Below are 21,462 nucleotides of genomic sequence, written 5' to 3' on the forward strand. Positions count from 1 at the left end.
ACGAGTCTAGAGCGCCGAGATCAGAGACGCACCTTGCCAGCCTCGATCTGCTTGTAGTGTTCGGGAAGGAAGGGTTGGTAGCCTTGCGCGTTGGGGGGCAGCCAGTAGAGTCTGTCTGTTCCGCACTGATCGTGCTGGATGCCCTGGTTCCTCAACTGCACCTTTTGCTGTTTCACGGTTCCGGTCTGTTCCATGGTGGGCACCACTCTGATGAAGAGCGGGACTGCGTATTTGGGGAGGCTTTTTCGCGCTACGGCGGCGAGCATGTTCCAGTCGACCCTAGCCGCGTCATCTGCAGGGATCGCAGCACAGCCTGCTCTACCGTCGTGTTTGGGGACCAGCACACCGTACACATTGGCTTCGCTCACCACCTGTCCCAGCGCATTCGCCACTTCGGTCGTCGAGACGTTCTCGCTCCTCCATCGGAACGTATCACCCATCCTATCGCCAAAGTAGAAGAAACCGTCTACATCCTTGCTCATCAAGTCGCCGCTTCGGAACCAAGCATCGCCCTTGGCAAGCGCGTCTTTGAGCACCTTTTTGCTCGTAGCTTCCGGATTGTCGGCGTAGCCCTGGAACTTGGAGATCGAGTTAGTACCAATTCGCATCACAAACTCGCCTGGTTCGTTAGGCCCACACTCGACGCAGAAACCCGTCTTGGGATCGCGGTAGATGTCTTCGGTGATAGCGTCGACACGAATGATTTTGAAATCCGGACGCACCTTGCGAGCCAGCGTGCCCAAGCGTCCCACCGCCCCGGCACCGAACGGTCCCGTGTTGTAGTTGAGCAGCGCACCGTTACCCTCGGACGATGCGAAGAACTCCGAGATGGTGCGCACACCGTAACGCTCGCGGAATTTCTCCCAGACGTCTGGTCGCATACCGTTACCGTATGCCATGCGAACGTTGTGCTGCTTGTCCAGCGGAGACGGTGGCACAGCGAGCAGATAACGTGCGATCTCACCAATGTACTGTACGACGGTGGCGTTGTGCTTGCGCACCTCGTCCCAGTACTTGCGCGCCGAGAATTTGCGTCCGATGATGACCGTGCTTCCGGACCACAAGCTCGCGCAAATGCACAGGAAGAGCGCCGAAGAGTGGTACAGAGGCATGGGCGTGTAGATGCGGTCCTTGGAGGAAAAGCTGTTGAAGACAGGCCAGACACTGCAGGCGGTTCCCATGCGACCGTGCGAGCAGAGCGCTGCTTTGGGCAGGCCGGTGGTGCCACTGGTGTAGATGAGCGCAGCAGTGCTTGATTCGCCGACCTCCTTGCGGTACTTGTCCGGAATGCGTTTGGCCGAGTACTTGACCAAGTCCGAGGGGCCAAACTCGATCTTCTTGGCCAGAGGCTTGGCGACCTCGATTGGTGGCTTTTCCGTATCGCCGTCGACAGGCGTGATGCCGTCGTCGTATCGCAAGAAGCCCTCGATTTGCGAGTTGTCCAACAGTTGATCCTGAACCTCGGACACCACGCCCTCCAGATACGGCTCGTAGACGAGTAGCTTAGCACGTGCGACTGAAACACAGTGGACCAGCCCCTTTCCCGTCAACGAGTTGTTGATGAACGCGGGGATCACGTTGATGCACATACACGCAAAGAACCACTCCACGATGGCGACCGAGTTGCCCATAAAGATGGCAACCCGATCACCCGCCTTGTACCCACGTGACAGGAGGTAGTTGGCGAGGCGATGTACGTCTTTAGCCACCTCGCCCCAGGTGAAGTTTTTGCCGAGGTAAACGTAAGCGACGGCATCGGGACGCTTGGTAGCTTGGTAGTCGAAGAACTCGTAGATCGAAAGCTTGTTGCGCCACGAACGGATCTTGTGACGAATTTCACCGCCAGAAGCGCCTCGACTGAGCAAGAGGTCGTTTGCTATGCCGTGCTTGGCATCGAGGTAGGCGATGGCGGCCAGACTGGCGGCGGCTTTTGCGATAGCAGCCATGATATCAAACTCAAACTTTCGTCAAGAAGATGAAACGAGCTGAGGTCTGTGCGATACCACTTGTAGATGGAACGAGGTTTCGATGCTCTAGCTGCTTGATATCGAGTCGAGTCGGGGAGGAGATCTCGCAGCCCTGTTTCCTGGACCGTTGTGCAAGATGAAGAGGAGAATCGAACGGGATATGAATCAGTACGAAGGTGGGCGGAGCCAAGACGGAGTCGGGAAGGTGGGAAAAGAAGCCAGTTGGCTGGTGACCTTGGTATGGACAGGTTCGAGCAGCAGGGTTCGCCTCCGCTGCAAGGCAAAGCTATAATCGTGATTCACATTCTGATTGCCAACCACCAAAAACGCGTTTGAAAGCGTCGTTAAGGGCATCGATCGTGAATCGTGAATGCGACGTTACAGCTCCAAGCATGCATACAGTATTGCACACAGTACAGACTGTACTGTACGGCAAGTCCGGTTTTGCCCCACTTTTTCATTCACGATGTCCCTGAGAAGCGAGCTCATAAAGGCTCACTCCACTTTCGCCTTGTGGTCACCCTGCAGCGCGTAGCCCGTGCCTTTTCCGCTGGATTTCAATTCAAATCTTCAAACTGTGAAAGAGACGGCGAGGTTAGCGCATTAAAAACACCTTTCACAAGATCGACATGCTTTTTTTTTGTTTTTTGTGTTTTGTTTTTTGTTTTTTTTGGTGTGGCTTTGTGGGGGTCGACAAGGCGGGCGAAAAGCGGGGTCCTCTCGGGCATAGGCACAACAACTTGTGACTATCGCTCACCAATTGCCAATCACGAATTCACTCGATCTTCGCGATGTGACTAACGTAACGCCAACCTCGACACAAGTCACAAAAAGCTTGGACACGCAAACTGGCGATACTCGGCAATCCTTACACGCTTCAGTCACGAGTGCGGCTAACTTAGTCCTAATCACAATCGTGAATCGTGAATCTCTCACATCTAAAGATACCGCAACACTCGTGATTCGCTTTCAGCCAGCGTGAGTCCAACACGCAACTGTCTGTCTTCCTGCTGCTACACACTGACAGACACTCAAACGAATCTGCAACGTGCCAAACTAGCTTCAACAGCATTCTGGAATCTTCTTACAGCTGCTGGCTACAACCACGAACTTCGTTGCCTCCCAAAGTGTCCCGTGCGTTATCTTTGTTCGCTTCGCTGCCATTCGATTGACTAGTCGCTAGTCACCTACTGTCAATCCAAGTGAGCGCAAGCAGTAGTGTATCGAGTGTCACCTAGAGGCTCTCGAACCTCAGACTGCAGCGACGGTTCGTCGCTGGCAAACGGCAAAGTATGGCACTCAATTGGGTGATGCTCGATCAGGGCGGTCACAAACCACTACCGCTTCCACAAGAAGAGATACTCTGCCATGTTCACAAGGCATCCTTGCAGTGAGTGTGTCCCATTGAGAGTTGGTCGTGTGTTGTCGATGAGACCAGTTGGCTGATCGTTCCATGACTTGACACGAACACAGACTCGAGTACGCGCCTCACCGGATCACCTACAAGGCCGAAGGCGATGCTCTGATCTCTTCTCATCGTGTGAGTGCACAGAAGGCTGGTACGACATGAGCGCGCCAAGCATGTCGTGTATGCTGAACCTTGATGCCATTACCATGCTGCTTTGCTGCTCAGTTCGTCTTCGTCCGTCAGCCTCAACTCTCTGCTGCAGAACTCGCAGACGGAACAGCGCTTAACTCCCTCTCGGTTCCACTCGACCACTTTCACTCGAGCAAATACACCATCCCCATCTTCAGCGCGCCGTATCTCCAAGCCGATGTCTATTCGGTGCCTCAAGGCGGGCTGCCGGAACGACAGCCTGGCGAACAAGCTCATCCGGTAGGCAAGCTCAAGCTCTGGTTCATGGAGTCTGGCGGCGTAGCTTTTCGCGATGCCGTTGACAGAGCTAGGATACTTTGGCAGCAGAAGCGACAGGAAGAGCAGGACGAGAACGCTCTGCCGGCATACCAGCCATCAGCACCCTGAGCGTCCGCGGTGATCAACAGCCATTGTCTTCGAATCTGGCTGCTGTCGCCACGGTTCATAAGCTCACTTTTCAGATCCTTGCCTCAAATTACGCAGGTAATGCTCACATGTTCTTTGGCAAACATTCAATGCTCGTTGTCTCAACAGAGGCTACTCTCGTACACTGCTACATGTTGAAATGGCGATCGTGGATCGATTTGTGGTTGTTGTGGTTCGTATTCACGATTGCTAGTTGTTAGTGTGCGACTGCCGAGTCACTTGGCGAGTTTTGGGTCGCATGCAAACCGATTCCGATCGGGATCTAATCGGGCGTTTGCTTGGCAATCGAAGCTCATCCTCGTCCCGACCTGTACTGTACAGTAGTGCAATACGAAAGGAATTTGGTTTTGAAAATCCCAGGTCTTGTTCCACTTGACACTTGTCTAGCTACAGTCGTGAGTCATGAGAGTCTAGATAAGGGTCTAGGTAGGTTGAATTCAAGAGTCACGGTTGCTAAGGTCGATCATTGTGCATTGGTCCATATGGTATCCCTTGAGCAAACTGGAGTCACTCCGACACCTTTTTCTTTCCCCTGGCACGTCCGATACGCGCCTGCATGTTGTCATTCGCTCAGTTCTTGCCCTTCTGCCCATACAGTCACGAGTACGTCGATCGGTTTTAACTCACTGTATTTTCAAACTTTTTTTTTTTCAACCGGGAATGCAAACACCGGTTAAAGGACCGAGCAAATGCCTTCTTGAGCTGACTTGGAGCGCATATCAACATCAAGCGAGGCGCTTTGCGAGAGCGACGCACTCGGCAGTGGGCCGGTGAATGTCGCTGTCGTTCTCGTGACGTGATGTGTTGAATCGACCCGGCAGAGTTTATCCCATCCCATCATGGAGAACGAGTGACGACCTCGAAGACCGCTTAGGCAAGATGCGATCGAGGCGAGTCACGATCGAACAAGGTCATTCCGGTGTGCGGGTGTTCACAATTTTCGGTCGTCCCTGACGCGGTTGGCGTTTGGGTCGCTGTCGCAGCGAACATGGGGCTCATGACAAGGTGAATGCCCCGTTCAGTTCACCGACGGCCAGAACCCTGTTCTTCGCTCGGCGCTCGCGCCAGATAGACTTGTGCTGGTTGTTTTCGAGTTACATGCTAAAGCATTGGCTGCTCGTTCGAACTTGGTACTCACATTATGCCGACAGCCGTCATGGCGTGAACGAAGACGGAGACAGTAGATCTTTCGTCGAAATGTATGGTGAATGGTATTACACAGACTAGTCTCATGAGGTCTGTTATTCCGAGGCGCGGCTTGATTGTGGCTGCGAATGGCAGTGGATGGTGATTGTTTGCTTGTACAAAGCAGTCACGAGTGTGAGTTTACCACGTTGAGCACAACAAGTTTTTCGTTGACCGTCAGCGTGCAAGTCCACGGTCATGACTCACGACTTACTGTAGTAGTGTGAGGTGTTCGGGCAATTGGCCGGCTTTGCATTTTGTCGAATTTGACTCTGAGCCGTCGTGAGTTTTGCCTCTCTGAATCTGGTCCACGTCAAACTACGCAAAGCCCACACTGCGCAGACAGCGCCACCGCCTCACTCTTTTGCTGCCCATCGAAAGCACAAGTTCGTTTTATTGCCGGGTTTTCTTCTCATCGACACAGTGCAGCCGCCGCTACGCTAATTTGCTCGCCAAATTTGATCCGCCTCTCTCGGTTCATATACTACAGTAAGTATCCCCTTGGAGCAAGCCAAACGACACCTATCGCCTCGTTCCTACCCATCGCACTTCCCTTGATTGTATCCATACCTGCCACTTCAGACCCAGTCCAGGCTGCCGAGTTTGTACCGACCGACTGCAACAGACGCAAGAACCAGGAATCACCTTACCCCCACTTCCCCCAGCCCCACGTCACTAGGTTAACATCAAGACTTTGCTTGGCATGCACCAGCACAGATCCGCCTCATCATCATCAATATGACTTCGAATAGCAGAAGCAGCAGTCAACATCGTCCGCACCATCCACCAGAGTACTACGGTGCGGACCAGCCGCCTCTTTCCCTCCAAACACCCTCAGCTTCTCGACCGCCATTGCAGAACAACTCATCACATTCGCTAGTCGCGCCGACATCGTCAACATCAGATACCTATCCAGGATCTTCTAATCAGCTCTCTCCCTGCGACTCGAGCGATTATAAGAAGAAGCTTCGCGATGCGTCGCCTTCTTCGGCCACGTCTCTTCACTCTGCTACCGACCACGAGGAGCATGGCGACATGCCCGGTCCACTTCCAACGGCACAAGTTCTACAGCCACTCACTTCACGCCTCTCCCGAGTCGACTCCCAACCCAAGACTTGGCAGCCAAATTTGGACAAAGATAAAGACAAATACCCCACCGCTCGTCCACGTTCGTCTTCCAACCGTTCTGTCTCGTATCTCGACGCCGCCAACAAGCCTGTCGAGTTGCAGCGTGCTTCTTCTCGCGTTTCTTCAATACATAGATGCATGGATCCTCCCTACCCTGCCTCCGCCCTGGCTCTCACGCTGACAAAGTCGGAGGACCCCGGTGCAGTATACATCGACTGGTCTGCTGATGACCCCGAGAACCCATTCAACTGGCCAAAGTCGAGAAGATGGCTTCTCGTCTCGGTCTGCTTCCTCTTCACCGCCTGTACTGCCTTTAACGGTTGCGGATACCCCTCGGGCTCGTATCAAGCCTCGATGGACCTCGGAACCACCCAGCTTGTCTACCTGGTCGGAAACACAGTCTTCCTCTTTGCTGTCGCCTTCACACCGCTCATCTTAGCCCCACTGAGCGAAGTATACGGTCGAAGCCCGATCTACCTCGGTGCCGCTTTCATGTTCACGTTGCTCTTCATTCCACAGGCGCTTGCCAAGAACATCACCACTATCATCGTGGTCAGATGCTTCCAGGGTATGTCGGCCTCTGTGGGCAACTCTTTGGTCGCAGGTAGTGTGTCGGACGTCTTCCACGCCAACGAACGAGGTCTTCCCATGTCGCTCTACTCTATCTCGGTCTACATGGCGCAAGGTATCTCGCCCTACATCTCTTCTGTCACGGTCAACCGCGCCGGTTGGCGCATCATGTTCTGGTGGCAAGGAGGCATGGCGCTCTTGACCTACATTCTTATGCTTCTCGTACTCAAAGAGACGCGAGGTCCCGTGTTGCTCTCGAGACGTGCCAAGAAGCTCACCATGGAGACCGGTCGTCTGCACAAGTGCAGAGCCGATGACGAAAGGCAGTCATTCCTGCTCATGGTCAAAGTGTCGCTCTTCCGTCCCATGCAGTACCTCGTCTTTGAGCCGGTCGTCACCAGCTTTGCGCTCTGGATCGGCTTCCTGTGGGGTACCATCTTCATCTCTCTGGAAGCGATTCCTATTGTGTTTTCGGGTTATGGCTGGAATTCAGAACAGCAGCATATGGCTCTACTCACCATCGCTGTCGGAGGCATGATTGGCTACTTTGCCAACTTTCATCAAGAAAAGCTCTACGCCGCTGCGGCGCGCAAGCACGGCGGTAAGCCGCCGCCGGAAGCTCGTCTCTACTACGCCTCTGTGGGCGCCGTCCTGGCTCCTGTGGGACTTTTCATCTTCGCTTGGACAGGTCGAGTGGGGATCTCGCCTGTGGCTCCCATGATCGGCTTGACCATCTTCAATACCGGTCTGTTTCCGGCGTATCTCGGATGTTTTTCTTACCTAGCCGACTGCTATGAGCGTTACGCCTCCAGTGCATTGGCAGCTCAGAGCTTCCTACGCAACACGTTTGCAGGCATGTTCCCCTTGTTCTCTCAGCAGCTCTACGTCAACCTCACACCCAAGTACGCATCAACCCTGCTCGCTTGCATTGCAGCCGTCTTGAGTGGTGTTCCATTCTTCCTGCTCAAGTACGGCGCTCTTCTGCGACGTCACAGCCCGGCAGCTCGAGCAATTGGAAAGGACGAACAGTATATTCGCGCTCTGTCGGAACAGGAACAGAAAGTTGCCGATCCTGGTCTCGCATGATGGCTTCAGTCTCTGGATGCGTTTGACGCTGGACACCAAGTTGGTTTTTGGACGAAAAGCTCGATTCTCTGGGCGTGCGACGCTACGTACGCTTCGTGCTGCGTGTCGTACCGTTCGTTCGGCTCCGCTACGCCAATTGCATTTGGAAGCACAGTCGAGTAGTGAGCCAGCTGGACGCGGAAGAACAGCGGCGGTTAGCGGCGGGATTCTTCGCGCACGCTGCTGCGCGAGACCCGCCTGTTTCGTTAGAAAACACAGTCGACCTAGACGACTCGATCGGTCACACGACAAGAGTCGATGGCACAGCGAGCTTTGGTAGCGTGACGCCTGCAGATGAGATGCAGGTCAACCCACAGCACTGCACCGACTGCAACGAGTTCCAACGCATGCCTAGCAGCATCCTGCAGGCAGCACGCGCCCATTTTAGTCTGTAGACATACGATACATGCATACACACACGCATTCACGATTCTTCCAATTGCATTTCAGTCGCTCTGCATTCGCACACCGCGGTATCGCAAGTGCCGGTTGGTGCACTGTTCGCAGTCCCGTGCATTCGTTGACAAATGCGCCCAAGCCAGTTGCGATTTGATTCAACAGGGTTTGTCGAGAGATAAGCAAAACATGAAAGCGACTCAGACTCGCTTCTTGAGAGCGGCGTTATCGCGCAATGCCCAAGTCTTGCTGGCCACCTTGTCATCGGCGTTGATCTGGTCCTGGACGTCATTCGTATCTCGCTTCTCTAGAGTCTGGCCAAACTCGTTTCTGCGCGTAGGATCAACGCCGTAGATCCACCTTTGGTACAGGGCGATGAAGAACACAAGATCGTCTCTGAAACATGCGAGCCGATGCAACGTGGGCATCTTGATGCAAAATGCAAACATGTCGTCCACAAACGTACCCAGGATCTTGTATACGAAAGTCTTGCTGTTCATACCCGCGGTGCTCTTGAGTTTGTAATTGACGATCAACTGAGGAACGAGCGAGACGAATCCGAACGCGTACACGAAGCTCGTCGCAGTCGAGATGATGAAGCTCCACCAACCGCGATGCGTCTGATAGAGCGCCGAGTAGATGGTGTATGCTACCAGTAGTGGTCCTACGCCGAAGCCTACGTACTTGAACGCGAGACGATCGTATTCCTGCGTTTTCTTCTCTTCCACAGACAGCTTGTGCTTGTCCTCGATCTTGATCCGATACCCGATCCACGAGGCGGGTGAAGCAACAATGCTGACAGAAATCGCTTTGGTCAACTTCCAACATTCGACCACCACGCCAACCGCTTGACCAGCCAAGATCATCCAGCTCGTATCTTCGTTGTTATCCAACAGGTACAACGTGATGATGAGCTGCACAACAACGTTGGTGATGATCGAACCGACGCTGACTCCGGCAAGGTCGTCCTTGTTCTTCCAATGCCGAACATCGCTCGAGAAGGCGAGGAATTCGAAGACCGAATGGAGGATCGAAACGATGATCGTCAGTGCGAGGAACCACGGGTTCGTTTCGAGCAACATGGTCTTGATCATGTCGATCTCGGAACCTGTTGCCGAACCTGTGACTCCTCCTGCTGCCTGTTTGTCAAAAGAATCCGAGAGCGCAGCGAGCATCTGGAACCTGAACCACGACTGGTGGTATAGGTGTACGTGTAGAGAGAGCGACTCGAGCGTCTCATTGATCGGATGCATGTGGCTCTTCAACAGCCAAAAGTCGTTTGGGAACACTGTGGGGTAGCGAACAACGTTGGGTGGTCGACCGCTCGCGTAGGCGTGTTCGAGCACTGCTGCTGCTTTCGCGTCTGCGGGCGGCGGTGCAACCACCATGGCGCCAGTAGACGGATCGCGCACCACCGAGATGTGCTGCAGCAAAGGCGGCGGTAGTTGGCTCAGTTGAACGCCCAGATCGCCCTTATCCTGCACGAGTGCAAGCGTCAAATTGGTGTGCCAGTGCGCCACAATCTTGCCACCATCGTCTTGATGCTCCTTTTGCACCTCGTCTTGCGCGTCAGAAGACGTAGTGTTGGATTTGTTAAACAGGTTCTTCTCCACCCGTTTCTTCTTCAACGGCATCAACCTCGACAGCAGCTTTCGCGTACGTACCACGCCGAGTGCATGGAAGCTATCATCGCGCGGATTGGGCGAGACTCCCCGCTGAGTGACGACCATATCAGCCCAAACGCTACCATTGTGTTTGCGCACCGCCTCATCCAACGGTAGTTGCAGATCCACGTCCCTCGACAGTGCCAGATCGCCCAAACGGATATTGGACCATTTCACCGCTGCCATGGGACTCAGTCCATGGCTCGATCGTTTGGACGCATACACAACGCGAGCGCGCATTTCGTCATGCAACGGATCGTGCAGCAGATCCGTAAACGCATCAAACGGAATCGGAGGTGCCTTATCTAGTCCGCTATCCGGGATGAGATCCGAAGCCTGCGTCCTCAACTCGTCGTCGGTCGGTGGTGCAGCTGAAGAAATGTAGAGGTAGAAATCGAGTTGTGCATCGTCACTCCAAAGAGGCACAGCGACGTTGGGCGGACCTTTAACAGCTGGTGGTGGAGTGTATACGCTGTTTGCCTGCTGCCCTGACGATAAGCTGGTTGCAGCAGCATCAGCAATTGAAACCGACGTCGTCGCGTCAGGCGCGGATGCAACACCGACAGCTTCGCGACCCATGAGCTTGTTCACGTAGCCAACGACGGGACTCTTCGGGTTGGTGACCGCATTCACCCCCGCGTACATGAGCAGCGCACGAGCGACCGTCCACTTCCAATCCGTTCGTCCTGGCTGAGGCTGCTGTGCACCAGCGCCAGCTCCTCCGCGTGCTGCACCAGCATTCGACGACATGGCCAACTGCGTACGCTTCGTGTATGCGTGTGAGCGTGCGCGTGTGTGTATGTGTGATACCCGAGTGCGCAAAGCCGCTTGATGACTATCACGTACACTGCAAAGCCAAAGTGACGGTCGAAAGTGCAACCACAAGACAGAACAATTCTGATTCACGACTCACGATTCGTGATTCGTGTGATTCACGATTGTGAAGGCTCAATTTTTTCCAAAGTCGTAAGTCTCGTGAGTGCCGTGAGTGCCTTGAGTGCTTCCTGTCCGTGCGTTCGCACGTTTCTGCTACAGCGAAGAAACACGAAAATCACGAATCGTGAACCACGAATGGTCCACGGTCAGATTGAGCGCACGTTTTAACCACCGAACCAGTACGAACGCTCCTGACCCATCATAAGTGTGAGTTCAGGTTCAACTTCAGGTTCATTATGGTCGCTGAGCTGCGCGATCTTCTAACTTTTCTCCAAGACGCTCAACAATGTCTCACACCCCACCGCCGCTAGTCATTACATCCACAAAAAAATGCTAAACATATAAATATATTCCACTGATAATCCACTCACATCGCGCCACCCTCACCCTCAGAGCTCCATGCTAATGGAATCGCGATCATCGACGTCCTCCAGCACCTCATCCGGGAATGATGATAGTCGCGAGTGCATCAAGCCACCGGCTTCGCGCTCGGTGCCGACACCATTCGTCATGGCGACGTCTTCGCTACCATAAAGGATGCCACTGCTGCTCGCCGGTCGCTGATGGACATGCCTAAGACTGTGTGCAGCTTGTTCCAAATTGTTGACCACATTGGTCGAGGTCTCGTCGAGGTCTTGCCCGCTTGTGCGACGAACAGGTGTCTGCGCAAGCGGAGAAGATATCATCGACGGACGGTAGCCTTGCAGCGTCGAAGGCTCGCCCATCGACTCACCGTAGCCGAACCTCGCGCCATGCGGGCCGAATTGACTGAAGCCACTTGCTGATCTTTGCTGATTCAAGCGATGATGGGGCTGCGGCGTTTGGCCGCGAACGATACCAGCGTGGAAGGGTACCTGGCCGTAAAGCCCAGCATACCTGACAGCTCTCGATGTTGAGCCCAGATCTTCGTCATCCGATCGAGCACCCATGACTGCTTCAGAAGCCTCAACACGGGCGCCGTAGTCGCCTGCTTCAGGCGACAAGGATCGCTCGGGAGAAGGCAAGTCAGCACGCACTTCGGCCAGCCTATGCTGCAAACCGATGCCGCCTGGTCTCCTGGTAGCCCAGTGACCCAGCATCTGATCGATCTCGCCTGTCGCGAAATCTTGCTCGCCAATAACACCCGGCGTGGCGCGACCGCCAAGCGCAAGTTCATCCTCTTCGCCATTTTGAGATGCGATGACGGGAGGCGGCAATGGTCGGCCCGCGAGATCCGTGCGCTGAGGTGCCTGCGGTGGTGCTTCGCCTTCCCTAGCACGCAGACCAGCCGCGGCGGCGGCCGCAGCGAAAGCCGGCAAAATTCCCTGCGTTTGAGCCAGTCGCCGTTCCGTCTCGTCCTCGCTGATGTCAGAACCGTCGACAGTGTCCAGACTCGCCAGGCTCGTCACTCTTCGATCTCGCAGGTCTTGGCGCAGCATCGTCGAGGGCAAGCCCATAGAACCAGGCACCACACCACGACGAGCACCGCGCGATGGTTGTGCAGAGCGGTCGACCGTCGTAACTCGTGAAGGAGATGAAGTGTTGGATGTGAATGCACTCGACGCACCGGTGTCGGCATTTGGTACACCGTCACGCCCAGTAGCATACCAGGGTGAGGAGGTCGAGGGCCCAGCAACACCACTTGCGTCTGCGTAGGGCGAAGGCATCATCCCGAGGCGCGGAGCCCCAGGTCCTGGCGCACTGGCCATCCACGTATCGTCGTCCTCGCTTACACCGGCGGTGTGCCTCGGCTCCACATTCGTATCGACCGGCAATGATGCCGAAGAAACCAGAGGAAGCATCTGTGAGGGACCATCGCCCTGACTGTTTGCATCTGTGTAAGCAGTATGCATCGCAGAGTCTCTCGGGTCCGAGGTGCCAACCTGAGCTGAGCCCAACCCCACAGGCTGCGAGTGCCCCCCTCGCCCGCTAGCATGCTCAGACGAAGACAAGTTCACATCTGAGCGTGAGTTTATGCGAGGTCCGGCATCACGTGCAAGGCGCACGTCGTGAGAGCCGTCGGCGGCGTTTCCAGCTTGCCATCGCCTCATGGTGGCGTCGGTGTCGTCCATCTCGACGAGGTCGGCGTCGTCCGTGCGCCTGAGTCTTTGCACGCCAGGGTTGTGAAGACCATCTTCCGCTGCATTGGCGAATCCAGCTGCGAACTCCGCATGGTCACCAATTTGGGCGGTTGTAGGCACGGCGCGCAAGGCAGCACCGTCTCCTTCTTCCTGACGGCCGGCTCGGTGGGGGTCGGTCGGCTTATCACGTTCCTTTTCCTTGGCATCGCCTTCGTCTGCCTTGGCACTGCACCAGTAGCGGTGACCCATTTGCCAGCCTTTGCTCTGACATTGCTTGCTACAGTATTTGGCTTTGCGGCAGCGTCGACACTTGGCAAACTCGCGAGGATATTCTTCCCACTTTCCGCACAGCATGTTGGCGCATTGGCGGATGCCGCCGCGCGACTCATCCTTGCGGCATGCGTTGCGCATGATAACACCGGCCCAATACTGAATCTCCATTGAAAGTCGAGGCGCAGGGTAGGCTGCCGAATTACTGCGAGAGGAGCGCAGCGTGAACTTTTCGGCAATCGAGAATACATTACGGCGCGGAGGCTCGGACGGATCCCAGCTCTTGTTGCGTTTAGTAGCCTTTTCGAGCTCATCGCTGAGCGCATCAAGCGGGCCCATGAGCGAGGCTCCGGTAAAATCGGAAGAGTGGAACAGGATACGTACGTGCGCATATTTGGAGAGGTAGGCTAGCAGCTGCAGACTGAGAAGTACCTCTTCTTCGCGATAGACAACGTCGATGCCAGCGCGCGCATTTGTGTCGGCGAGATTGCTCAGCTGCACGACGGCTGGATGGGCGACCGGCGCTTCGGGAGTGGGCTGTGCGGTCCGGGTGGCCTCGGTGCGCGCTTCATCGCGAGGAGCGATGCTTCGGTGTTGGTGGTGGTGGTGGTGGTGGTGGTGGTGGGGTTGCTGCTGCTGATCGTCGTGACGGGCCAACTGAGGTCTCTGCTGATGATTGGCGTGTTGCTGATGCTGTGCATGATGATGGTGGTGGTGGTGGTGATGATGATGATGGTAAAACTGATGTTGACGGGAAAGAGGTTGCGCCTGTTGCGATGCATCAGGCTGTGCATGTGCTGTCACGCTTTGCTGATCGCGGGCTGGCTGACGATCAAAGAGCAAATTGCGATTGTCAGAGGCATCTTGAGAGCCTACTTGTGCGGCGAGCGCAGTGGAAGCCAAATTGGTCGAGGCAGCGAGGCTGGAGCCAGAGGCAGTTGGCAAGTCCCGAGAGGGTCTGACTGTGTCCTGTCGCTCGAACAGAGCCGGCGCCATGGCATTGGTGGGTCTATTAGGAGTGACAAAGCTGTGAGCAGCCCGGGGCGGCGAGTCAGGGCCCGACAAAGGAGCCAGGACGCGACGAGCGGGTCGTGGGGTTCGTCGTTCCTCCACGTCGTCGTCATCGTCGGCACGAATCTCTTGCTCGGTGTTGATGGGCATGTGGTCCGAATCGATGGACCGTGTGGCGGATGACTGGGCGGCATCTACCTCGCTGTCGTCGGCATCATCCGCAAACATTTCGGCGTCTTCAGCGCCATCTGAGCCGCTGCCACTGGCCTCGGCCGCGTGGCTGCGCAGATCTTCGGATGAGCTTGCACCAGCCATGTCGGCAGCGCGAGCCTGTGCAGACGACAGTGCTCGAGGGGTGCCATCTGGCGCTACAGAAGGAGCGCCGCCGGACGAAGCAAGGGAGAGAGGATCGATGGCATCGATCAAGGGCATGGGAGGATGAGCTTCGCCAGCATCTACGACGGGCATGGGGGATGGTTGGGATGGAAGAAAGTCGTCGACGCTGCTCTGTGCTTCCATACTGGCAAAGACGGATGAGCGGCGCGCCGAGACAGGATCTTCGAGCGGCGTAGTCGGCCGTGTCTCTGTAAGCAGACGGTCGTGGATGCTGGAAGGTGCTGGCACGTTGCGGCTCGGTTGTGCAGGAGCAAAGTGAGCGGTCTGCAGAGGGTCGACTTGAGGAGCTGCGGAGTAGGTTGCATCAGCATGGACTGGCGCGTGGGTGAGTGCGTCGGGTGAGGCGTGATGGCGGCGCGCACGGCCGTCGTCTTGGATAGTAGCGATGTGGGCATGGGATATAGAGGCGGGCTCGAGGCGATCTCGGTTGGAGCGATCGTCTCGACGCGCTTCTTGTCGTTGATGCTGAAGCATAGCCTCTTTGCGTCGTTCGTCTTTGAGCCTATCCATGCTTCGCAGATACGATTCGAGCACGCGAATGGTGACGGGCACCATGCCCGCCTCGACCACCCGAGTACGGACGCTTTCGCTGCCACGCACACCAATGTTGACGACGCATTGAAAAGCGAGACTCCACTTCCAGACGGCCTGCATCTCCTTGATGGAAAAAGCGCGAACCTGTGGAGACGGCGACTTGGGTACGGTTCGAAGAATGCGGATCAGACGTTCGAGACCTCCATCTAACGTGACCATTTCACGGATGCGTGGCGAGGTAGATGTGAGGTAGGCCAGATGGTTGAGCGAGTTGATGAGCGGCAACGTGGCTGTGCAGTCGATGGCTCGCCGATCATAGACAGCCGATGAGATGCAAACGCTCGCCTTGTTTTGGGCGGGATTGCAAAAATTGGACTCCCTCATTGCACAGGAGGGAGAATGTCACGTACGCAAAGAGATGCGTACGGACGGGGATGGGCGCAGAATGTCTCTTATGATTATGAGTAAGACGAGAGGCGAAAAACGCAAGAGGATCGACGGGAGAGCGACCACGAATGAGACCAACGCGGAGAGCCATCCAGTGCTAAAAAATCCACATCGAGCACCACGAGGTGAGTGAGTGAGCGAAGGCGGTTTTGAGGGCGAAACGCAGCTAGCAAAACCAAGCAACAAGACGGATCGTGGGAACAAAAGTCGTGCGGTCGATGGAAGACACTGGAGAGATTTCTTTGAGCAACGTACCTTGTTGGTGACCAAAGATGGATGGTGATGAGGGTCGGTGGTACGATCGTGACAAGGGATCATCGACGGTTTGGAGGTGGAAAAGATGCTTTTGCAGAAGTATGCGAATGATATGCAGATGCTAGAAAAGACGTTCGTGGTTGCTTTCAGATGATCTGTCGTCTGACGCCGAGGATGATGCTGAATGACGCGGAAGAAGGACAGCTGAGTTCGCCAGAGATACGTGAACCACTGTGTGCGAACCAACTTGGGCTAAGTTGAAACGAGTGCTACGGAGAGGGTGTAGAGGTTGAACAGAATCGACAGGCGCCAGATGCCGAGCAGACAAAACGCGGCAGCGATGTACGCCGTCCTTGTGATGTGCAGAGAAAGTCGAGTCAAGATGAGAAGTTGGGATTGGGGTTCAAGAGATGATGACGACGGTGTAGAGGAGATAGTCGATCCAGGCTGGCTGGCTCGCTCGCTCGCTGAGCTGAGCTGTACGCGGAGAGAATTCGAGGCGGAGACGAGGCACAAGGCGAACCGAGACTTGGAGCGAAAAAAACAGATTCACGACTTGGACTCAAAGCGTCAGACTGTCAAGGCGAAGGCGGCGGCGGCGGCGGCTGCTAAGTTTACTCGCGACTGTGACTGCTGTTGGCTGCAAGCCGGTGTGAGTCAAGTCGTGAGTCGCTTTCCATTGACGATTGAGTTTCCATGCCAACCAAGGTCGTCTGGCTTGGCCCCAGTGTGCTTTGACCTGCTGCCTAATTTACCCGCAGCTTTTTGTCTTAATTTCCACATTTCGCCATTATTCGTGATTTGTGATTTCGACTCGCGTTGGGTTCGTGGTAGTTGTGACTTGGCGGCTGGCGCACCGTGGCGGAACGGGAATTTCGTGATCATATCGGGCTCAAATTAGCCATCTGCGTCGCAGCGGACAAGCGCCGCCAAGCTCAACTTTCGAAATGAAAAGGGTCCAAGAATCACACACTTCACGCTTGACTCACAGTCACAAAGTCCTGCGTCACATCAACTCACCAGTGTGAATTCAGCTGTGATGTGTATATGAAACTCGAAATTAGCTTTGGAGCCACTTTGCCCGATTCAAGATTGTGGATGTACGATGTACACTTGAACTTGGGCCCTTCAACCAGCCACTTGAGGAGGACACTATGACTGCGGGGCTCCCGATTCACGATTGGTCATCTAGCCGCCCTTATTTCAAATCAGGACGTGTTAGTCAATCAGAGTTATGAGTTGCAACTCAGCTTCTCGTCGTGCGTTCCGTTTCTCGTCAGGCAAGAGCGTTGAGTCGGCCATAGTGATTGCGAGCAGGCACGATCGTGAATGGCTTGAGCTTCGCAGCGCGCGATCACAGGTTCAAGCCTCAACCAAGCAAGCTGAGCGCTGCGAAAATCGTGAATGCACATGACAGACACGCTCTCATACCATGCATGTACCCTTTTGTGGCTGCAGTGATGAGCTGCAAGCAGCGTCAGTAACCACGTCGATCAAGTCAAGGAGTATGCTCTCGTATTTTACGGCGCGAATGCATGTGCCTGGTCAGACGAGCTGCCCTTGCCCCCAGGCTGCACAATCACGAACCACCAATCACGAATGGGCTAGGGCTAGCAACTAACTTACGATGAGTGTGCACTGAATCATAAATGCCGGAGCAAACATTCGCGAATCGCTTAACCACTCACAACTGAAATCGTTGGTTTTGAGCCATCACCTACCTGCAATCAGTTGCCGAGGTGTGTGTGTCCAAGCACTTTGAACCCCCTTACATGTTTCCATTCGTGATTCTTCCAGCCTCAGCCTCAGCCTCACTCTCTCTCTTTCTCTCTCGGCTGCTGACTTATATGCTCTGCTGTTGTTGCCTCATAGCACATTCACCTCGGCCTCGGCCTCGGCTGCGGCGTGTCGGTCACCAATACCCCTGACCTGGCTTTCGCACATCACATGGCGTACTCACAGTACAGCTTGGCCATGTCAGAGACCGCGTGAACAAGTTTCATTCGACTCGCTTCGCGCTTCACGTCTGCTTCGATCCGATCTTTGTCTTTCCACTCTCCGCACCCGCTTCCAAATGTAGAGCCGCGCGGATCCTTCCGCTCATCGCGCCACACACTCGCACCCGCTCTTCTTCTCTGCACATAGGTTCTCTGCTCGCGAAATCTGTGCTGCACAGTCGTTGTAACCAAGCAAGAGTGCACTGTTTATGTTTTTTGCTGAAGTTACCAATAGAGACTAGCAAGTCGAGTGGACTAAAAGGGGGTCGTGAATCGTTACAAGTGAATCAGACGCAGAAGTCGAAGGATAAAAAAGCCTTAAGAAATGGTCGGGTAGAGGATACGAGGTGATAGCATAGGAACAAGACGATACACCACGAAACCAGATCGGCACGTTGCAAACCGACCCAAGCAAGCAGATGAACTGTGCCTCTCAGATTGACCGTTGGAGCAAGTAGCAGAAATACGCAAAAAAAAGAATGTGATGGTCAACCTGGACAAAGCAACTACAAAGCCGCAGCTTCGTTACTTGATTCGGTTCGAACTTCGGCGACCGACATTGGCATCTACTGTCAAGGCTGACCTGCTTGAGTCGACCCTGCCGCTGCTGCAGCAGCGGCGAGTAGTGCGCTGTGGTTCTGGAAGGCCCAATCACGCGCAAAGACGCTGGCCCGGAGAAACTTTTTGTTCGAGTACTTGCGGTAGACAAACTGCTCCTCAAAGCCTTGGTCCAGCAAACGCTCGAGTAATAGATTCGCGCCGGGGACCAGCTGCTCTTCGGTAAAGTCAGAGTAGTAGACAAAGGCGTCATCCCACTCGCCTCCCAGCATCTTTTTGGCCAAAAACATGCCCACAGCGGCCACAAGACTGGGCCGAGCACGCAGGAAGCGATGATCCAGCAGCGCCAGCTCCATCAGGAACTTGGACAGGGTACGGGTGCGAATGTCGTAGTCGTCCGCCTTGGAGATCTTTCGCACCCAAGAGTAAGGTGAGCAGTAGGACGAAATGTTAAAGTCCAACGTCGAGAGGATGATGCGCTCGCCCTTGAGGATCTCCTCTTGCGAGTAGCCACCCTCGGTCATGTAGACAAACTCCTTGACGCTAGGCGCCAGGATCTCTTCGTACTTTGCTGCAATAAACATGGCCGTGACACCGACGAGCTGCAGCTTGGCCAGGCTGACCACGCGCACGCTCAGGAAGCGGTCGACCACATTGATGGCAATCCACAACGTCTCTGGCAGCATGTGGTAGCGCATGTGCACCTGCAAGAGCCAGTCGACGAGCGTAGCACGCATGTGCCAGTGAATCTCGCTCTGAAACTCCATGTAATTCGGGTTGGCCATGGTCTCGCGCTCGCACCGAGCCATGTAGCTAAAGATCTCATTCGAGTACTCGGCCACCATACTCGTGTCGCGTACCTCCTCGGGATCGAGCCCCATGACGATCAGCTCGTCTTCGTGCGCAGCCAGCTCAGCCGAGAGCTGACCGGCGGCGACTGCTTCTGCATGTTGTGCTTGCGCGCGCGCCGCACGAGGCTGAATGACTTCCTCCTGGTAGCGAGACTTGATCAAGGCCACCTTGCGTCGCGCGGCCTCCTCCAGCTCCGGATGTAACGAGACCAAACCCTCTGGATCAATGTTGAAGTCGAGCATGTCGCCGTCCTCGGCAGAGGTGACGCTCTCGGGTCTTGCACCGGCATCGAGTCGTTCCGAATCGAGCCAGTTGGCCTTGTCTACGCCGATGTCCTCTGCGGTATCGTCGTCGCTGCTCGAAGTAGAGGCGACATCTGACATCTCGTCCTCTTCGACATGGTCACTGTGCTGCGAGCCGGCGAGGTCGCGGATGTCTGCGTCTTCGTGCAGCCTGCTGCTTCCTGCTTCGTCGCTGATGCCCACCTTGACTGAAGCGGAGCTCTGGAAGGGTGGGAGGAGTTGTGACGCCTCCACATGCATAGACTCGGCAGCGGCTGGTGCACAGTCACGTTGTTCCGAGACAGAGCGTGTTGGGCCAGAGAGTCTCTGCTCGGACGTGGATCGCGAACGGGCGTCGCGGAGACGGGTCATGCTTTTTGTGTGTTGAGAGCGCAGGCCATTGTGGCCGGGCGCCAGCTTGACGGCGCCATCTGCTAGTGCATTGGCTCTGGCGACGCCAGCACGATTACTGACGTCAGAAAGGGCAGCGCGTTGTGGCATGGATCTGGAATCGGCTCGGAGTTTACCTGCGGTAGAGGGGCCGACCAATTTTGTTGACTTGGCTTTTGCCAGATGACTTGTGGAGGCAGCTTCTGTGAGATGGATGCGGTCGCCGCTACGAGAAGCTGGGATGCCTCCTGGTCGGCTGATGCGTGACCTTGTCACGGTAGGTTGCTGCTCGAGTTACAACAAGCCGAGAGCGAGAATCGAAAGAGGACAAGAGCATCAATGTCAGTCCTGTTCAGCAGCAAAGAGGACAAGAATAGCAAGGAAGACGTCGAAGCAAAGACTCACTCTGACGGCAGGTTGAGCCATATTGTATGATAAAGCAACAGACCGAACGCTTCAGGCCTCGACTCAAGACTCGAAGCTCGATCAGGACGATGCGACTGATGTGATACAGATGCGCATGAAATCCGATGGGGCTGAAGATGCTGAAGCCAATAGCAGAAAGGCAAGATGGTGACGTTCAGGGTAGTGCGTGGATGTGTTGGCGGTGAGTTTTGCGTGTCGAGGGTAGTCAAAATAAAAGACTGAGCTTCAGACGGCGGAAGCAATGCAGATATGAGTAAAAGAAGCAGGCCTATGCTATCGAAGGCTGGCACAGATGTTGAGGTACAGGTCAAAGACGAATGCGAGCGTGATTCGTGTGATTTTGAGTGCGGTACCCTGCAGATGTACGCAGAGAGGTATCTAGATGCTTCTGAAATGGTATAGCAAAAGGCTTTCAAAAGTATGCTCGGATGTGGACAACGAAGACGACGAGGCGGTGGAGATGCGATGCTGAAGAACAAGAAGTGAGAGGCAAGTCGAGAAACCGGGTTGGAAGAAGCGGAGGGATTCCCCGTAGAGCAAGACGCGGGTTGTCAGGAAGCTTCGGGAAAGATCGTGCAGGGAGATGGAGAATGGGAGACGAAGAGGCTTGAAGATGGTGTAGAAAGCCTGAGCAGATGGATGAGATGCAGTGAGAGCAAGATCGCAAGCCAGCCCAACGCGTCGGCGCAGAGGAACGAAAGCGGAGAGCTACAGAAGCTCAAGAAAGAGTTGGAAGCGCCGCGCAGCACGAAGCGGTCTTAGAAAGTAGAAGAGGGGAGAGTGATCGTGACGAGAAAGATGTGAAGGGAGACAAGGATGAGAAAGAGGAGGAGGAGGAGGAGGAGGAGGGGGAGGAGGGGGAGAAGGAGGACTTGAGGGTCAACAACTGGACTTGTGATGAGCAACAGGCAAATGAAAGCGAATAGCAGCCGGCTCTTGGTGGGTGAGCAGAGCACTTTGAGCGTCAACACACAAGTAAGAGACTGGCTGA

General features: G+C 55.1%; 6 protein-coding genes across 6 annotated transcripts; 2 read left to right on the forward strand and 4 right to left on the reverse strand.

Moving 5' to 3' along the window:
- Positions 1 to 20: 20 nt before the first annotated feature.
- Positions 21 to 1,946, reverse strand: UMAG_02583 (putative long-chain fatty acid transporter; the record flags this gene model as incomplete). Its single annotated transcript, XM_011390684.1, has 1 exon — positions 21 to 1,946. One exon carries the CDS (start codon positions 1,944 to 1,946, stop codon positions 21 to 23), a length of 1,926 nt encoding a protein of 641 aa, XP_011388986.1.
- Positions 1,947 to 3,259: 1,313 nt separating this feature from the next.
- Positions 3,260 to 3,951, forward strand: UMAG_02584 (uncharacterized protein; the record flags this gene model as incomplete). Its single annotated transcript, XM_011390685.1, has 3 exons — positions 3,260 to 3,357; positions 3,441 to 3,507; positions 3,601 to 3,951. 3 exons carry the CDS (start codon positions 3,260 to 3,262, stop codon positions 3,949 to 3,951), a joined length of 516 nt encoding a protein of 171 aa, XP_011388987.1.
- A 1,962-nt stretch (positions 3,952 to 5,913) lies between these two features.
- On the forward strand, positions 5,914 to 7,959 carry UMAG_02585 (uncharacterized protein; the record flags this gene model as incomplete). Its single annotated transcript, XM_011390686.1, has 1 exon — positions 5,914 to 7,959. The coding sequence occupies one exon, from the start codon at positions 5,914 to 5,916 to the stop codon at positions 7,957 to 7,959; it is 2,046 nt and encodes a 681-aa protein (XP_011388988.1).
- A 635-nt stretch (positions 7,960 to 8,594) lies between these two features.
- On the reverse strand, positions 8,595 to 10,808 carry UMAG_02586 (uncharacterized protein; the record flags this gene model as incomplete). Its single annotated transcript, XM_011390687.1, has 1 exon — positions 8,595 to 10,808. The coding sequence occupies one exon, from the start codon at positions 10,806 to 10,808 to the stop codon at positions 8,595 to 8,597; it is 2,214 nt and encodes a 737-aa protein (XP_011388989.1).
- Positions 10,809 to 11,383: 575 nt separating this feature from the next.
- On the reverse strand, positions 11,384 to 15,649 carry UMAG_02587 (uncharacterized protein; the record flags this gene model as incomplete). The annotated part of the gene is made up of 1 exon (XM_011390688.1): positions 11,384 to 15,649. The coding sequence occupies one exon, from the start codon at positions 15,647 to 15,649 to the stop codon at positions 11,384 to 11,386; it is 4,266 nt and encodes a 1,421-aa protein (XP_011388990.1).
- A 2,887-nt stretch (positions 15,650 to 18,536) lies between these two features.
- Positions 18,537 to 20,471, reverse strand: UMAG_10279 (b-type cyclin 2; the record flags this gene model as incomplete). Its single annotated transcript, XM_011390865.1, has 2 exons — positions 18,537 to 20,333; positions 20,451 to 20,471. The coding sequence occupies 2 exons, from the start codon at positions 20,469 to 20,471 to the stop codon at positions 18,537 to 18,539; spliced, it is 1,818 nt and encodes a 605-aa protein (XP_011389167.1).
- Between the last annotated feature and the right edge of the window lie 991 nt (positions 20,472 to 21,462).

This window comes from Mycosarcoma maydis, chromosome 6, assembly GCF_000328475.2.
Source record: "Mycosarcoma maydis chromosome 6, whole genome shotgun sequence".
Classification (NCBI taxonomy): domain Eukaryota; kingdom Fungi; phylum Basidiomycota; class Ustilaginomycetes; order Ustilaginales; genus Mycosarcoma; species Mycosarcoma maydis.